Source organism: Fukomys damarensis, unplaced genomic scaffold, assembly GCF_012274545.1.
Source record: "Fukomys damarensis isolate Sample0158 unplaced genomic scaffold, DMR_v1.0_HiC HiC_scaffold_20, whole genome shotgun sequence".
Classification (NCBI taxonomy): Eukaryota; Metazoa; Chordata; class Mammalia; order Rodentia; family Bathyergidae; genus Fukomys; species Fukomys damarensis.
This window is the reverse complement of record NW_022900932.1, coordinates 914,791-918,840: the sequence shown is the minus strand read 5'-3', so window position 1 is coordinate 918,840 and position 4,050 is coordinate 914,791. Positions and strand designations below refer to the sequence as shown.

Sequence of the window (4,050 nt, the reverse complement as noted above, 5' to 3'; positions counted from 1 at the left end):
GGGTTCCCTTCCTGCCCAACTCTCCTGTTTCAGCACAGGCAGGGCTGACCTCCCTCCCTGTGTCAGCATCAGGTGCCCTAAGCTGCTTCTTACTTTCCTGCTGTAGTGAGAATTGTTCTCCAAAACCAAAGTAACACCATCTTTGTTGTTTGTTTTGTTCTTTGACACTGGGTCTCACTATGCAGTTGAGGTGGCCTTGAGCTCACTATGTAGCAAGGTTGCCCTTGGACTCTCAGTGATCCTCCTGTTTCAGCCTCCCACCTGGCTCACAGGCCAGCACAGCCAGGCCCGGCTGTATCTCCATGTCCTGCTGGTGCCCTAGAGCTGAGGCTGTGCCAGGCTGCAGCCCAAGCCCCTGCCCCCAGTGCTTCACGAAGACAGCAGAGTTTCCTGATGAAGATACAAACGGAGTGGAGCAGACACAGCTTTTTCCAGGATGCTTCCTGCTTTATCCCACCCTTGTTTTAATTAAAGTCCTAAAACCATTTGCTGAGCACTGGGGTTGGTGACCTCAGCACTGCTGGGATCCCCACATGCCCCTGCTCTGTACGCGACCCTAATAAATGCATGTACCGCCCACGCTGGCCTTGTCCGATTCATGCTTGCACCAGTGACACTCTCTCAGCTCAGAGTCCGACGTTCCTTTTAGCTTCTCTTGGAAATCCACACGGACATGGAAAGGAAGACTGAATGTAAACTTGTGTTCCTCAGATTCCTGACAGAAGGGCTGCTGGTTAATTACAGGTGGTTCCTACAGTTGGGGCAGAGGCAGAGGGAGCTCTGAGAACCTCCCTCACTGTGCTGTGCTGAGTCTCTGAGGTGGGGACGGAAGGCTGCGAGGAGGAGCCAAGGTTGGCGTTCGGTGCTGGCTGGGCTCTAACCTGGTCCCTCTGCGGGGTCATCTCTGCTCCCCTGTCCTTGTCCCTCCAGCAGAGCCTTGTCCCTGTGTGACCTGGGGACTTAGACTCCTGCAGGACCTTGTTCTGTGTCCCAGACCATGGACAGCGCTGGCTTCCTGTGGCCTGGTCAGCCTGGCTGTGGCCTCACCCCACCCTCCGTGTTTATTTCCTGGTTCTTGGTTTCCACAGGCCATGGTGTTGGCCCGGCTCTCCCAGGGGTCTGATTTCCTTCTCTTTCATGTGTCCCTGTCTCTGAATGTGCCAGGTGTTCATGCTGTCACTGTCCCCAGAAGGCCAGTGACTGCTTACACATCAGATCCTCCCTCCTCTTTGGTTTTTCTCCTCTGTCCTTTTAGAGCTGTTTCCACGCCTGTCTTTCTGCCTTTGTCAATCTTTTAACTCCAATTCTGCATTCCAGGATTAGCACGGGAGGGAGCCCATACTCCTCATCCTAGATCACTCATTTCCTGCTCTGCTCACCCACCCCTCTCTGCCTGGAGCTCTGGTCATCCAAGCCCTGGCTCCAGTGGGAGCTTAAAGACACATAGGGAGAGTCTAATGTAGATTAATACTTGGAAAACAGGATCCATCGACTCGAAATGTTTTCCTACACGGGGAAATGAAGGTGCTCTGTGCAGTGCAGAAGGCTGCCTGGGAGGGAGCAGGGAGGGAGGCAGCACCTGTGAGAAAAGCCCAGGGGGCCCTGACCTCAGGGTGAGAGCTCACGGGGCAGCGCCTGGCCTGAGACCCGGAATAAAGACGGGAGTCTCTGAGCAGCCACTGAGGGGCAGGAACTGCGGTTGTGCGTGCGGGTGGATGCCCGTGTGTGGGCAGAGGTGTGGACAAGGAAGCAGGACAGGTGAGTTAGATCTTTGATTCAACTTGCTATTCTTTTCTGTCTCCCTCACACCTTTCTGGTGGTAGTGGCTGTGTATATTTGGATTCTTTTCATTTCCAAATTTTAAAAAATTGTAGGGTTGGGGTGGATACTGTGTGTGACTGTGCCTAGGAAAAGTGTAGCTCTACTGTTCTCATCTTATTTGTGTTACTGTGCATAGGAAAAGTGTAGCTCTACTGTTCTCACCTTATCTTTCCAATTCAGAGTTAGTAGTCTGTTAATGATCAGCTTGAATGTAGAGAAAAATTTCCATTGACCCCCTTGATTGTAACACTCTCTAGGAATTTATTTAGAATCTTAATTTTTCTAATTCAAGCTCAGTGTTACTCACTTTGGGCTATGATTCTATATGACCACTTTTCCATAGGCGTAGTTGATGCATTTCATTCATATGTAAGGGCTTTTTTGTTTTATTTATTTGCTTATTTTTTGGTACCGGGGATTGAACTGGGGTCCTTGTACTTGCAAGGCCAGCCACCGAAGTGCTGAGCTAAATCTCTGGCCCTGGGGTCTAATTCTTTTGATTCTTTACACCTGATGTCAGACCCCTGTCCCCAGAAGAGCTGCGAACATTTTCCCTTCCACAGTCTGTCACTTCACTCTCTTCATTACCTTCCTTTGCTGTGCAGAAGCCTTTTACCTGGATGTGATCCCATTAGCTGATTATCCTCGTTATCTCTTGTGCAATTGAGGTTGTTTTAAAATTATCCCTGCCTGCATCTATGTTTTGAAGAGTTTTACCTGTTTTATCTTCCAGCACATGAAGTGTTTCTGTTACATTTAGATCTGTGGCCCATATTGATTTTGTCTCAGCACATGGTAAGATATATGGGTCAAGACTCATGTGCACATCTCATTTTGTAGTTCAGGTTGAGGCTGGCTTTAAACTCATCATGGAGTCAAGGCTGGCCTCGAGCTCACAGCGATCCTCCTGCCTCAGCCTCACCAATGCTGGGATTACAGGCATCACCACAGTGCCTAGTTTCCTCCAGCATATGTTTTTGGCCCTTGTCAAAGATCATATAACTGAAAGTACCTTCTGTTTTCTCTGCATCCTCTCTTCTGTTCCATGTATGTCCTGTTTTCAGAGAGTTAGAGAGAGATCACAGTTCACATATCTTTTATTACAATATATGGTTTATATTGTTCAATTTTAGTACTAGTCAATCTATAGGTTTCATATTCTGCTTAGTAAATAAGTTACTTTATCATAGGTGTATACAAAGTAATTACAAATATATATTTATTTATATTACAGAAAAGCACAGAGTCACCTAGTCGAGATAGGTTTGTTACTAGGCCGGGACTCAGGACCACTGTTGGTCTTGGATCTCTGCTCGGTGGAGAAGGGGGCCCCACAGTACGGAGGCCAAGCCCTGGCCTCACACACACTCAGGGCTGTACAGTGCAGATGACTCTAAAGCACACCGGTCTGGAGGCACAGATCGCTGCCCTGGGAGTCAAACCCAGGAGCCCGTGGCGGCACACACCGCCCTTTCCAATCCCTCGGTGTGCGGGACACAGCCCTTCCCTGGTCCTAGAGGCCTGGCCACTCAGGGCGGACCCGCTGCGCCCCCTACAGGTCATAACGCGGAGCGGCCCGGGCTCTGGGAGTCGGCTTGGGGCGAAGGTGCAGCCTGTGTGAGACCTGACTAAGCTAAAGTGACTCCTTGTTGGTCGCTGATGACTCCAGAGATTATTGTTTCCCCGCCCTTATCAAACCACCGGGAAAACTGGTTAAACTGCAAAAACCTTCTTGTGCTAAGGGCTAACTTGATTAATAAGCCTGCCCGGGAACAGATGGGATGTTACAGGTGAGCATAAAACACTAACTCTCAAAACAAGTGTAAGATAAGCAAAGGTATCTGGAGTTTCTCTCCCTTGCAGTTGTGATAAAGCCCCGACCTATGTTTGAACTTTTTTTGTTTAGAAAAACCCTATAAAGCAACCTCGGCCCCTGAGCATGTGCCTCTCAGAGGTAGTTGGCTCCGGGAGTGGCGTCTGGCCAGACTAATACAGGTCTGTTTTCCAACTTGTCCGGCGCGGTGTGTTCCTTCCTGGGCGATTCTCGCTGCTCGTCAAGCTCCTGGAGCAATCGCTGGGCTATGGGCCCAGCATCTTGGAGGCCCTTTCGGCCGTTCAAGCTCCTCGGAGTGGAAGTAAGGCCCTAGGTCTCACACCGGTGCGGTTAGCACCGCGGCCCAGGCCGAGCTCCTTCTGCGCTGTGACCCGGGAGAGGCGGCTTCAGGGGCG

The 4,050-nt window shown here is 50.3% G+C and overlaps 1 protein-coding gene across 1 annotated transcript in view; it reads left to right on the top strand.

Moving 5' to 3' along the window:
* The window catches only part of LOC104852337 (saoe class I histocompatibility antigen, A alpha chain), a 7,594-nt gene that overhangs the window by 2,749 nt on the left and 795 nt on the right, over nucleotides 1–4,050 (top strand). Inside the window, exon 6 of the mRNA XM_010609919.3 lies at nucleotides 3,817–3,979. Within this exon, the coding sequence (XP_010608221.1) occupies nucleotides 3,817–3,979 (163 nt within the window). The remainder of the gene's footprint in view (nucleotides 1–3,816; nucleotides 3,980–4,050) is intronic.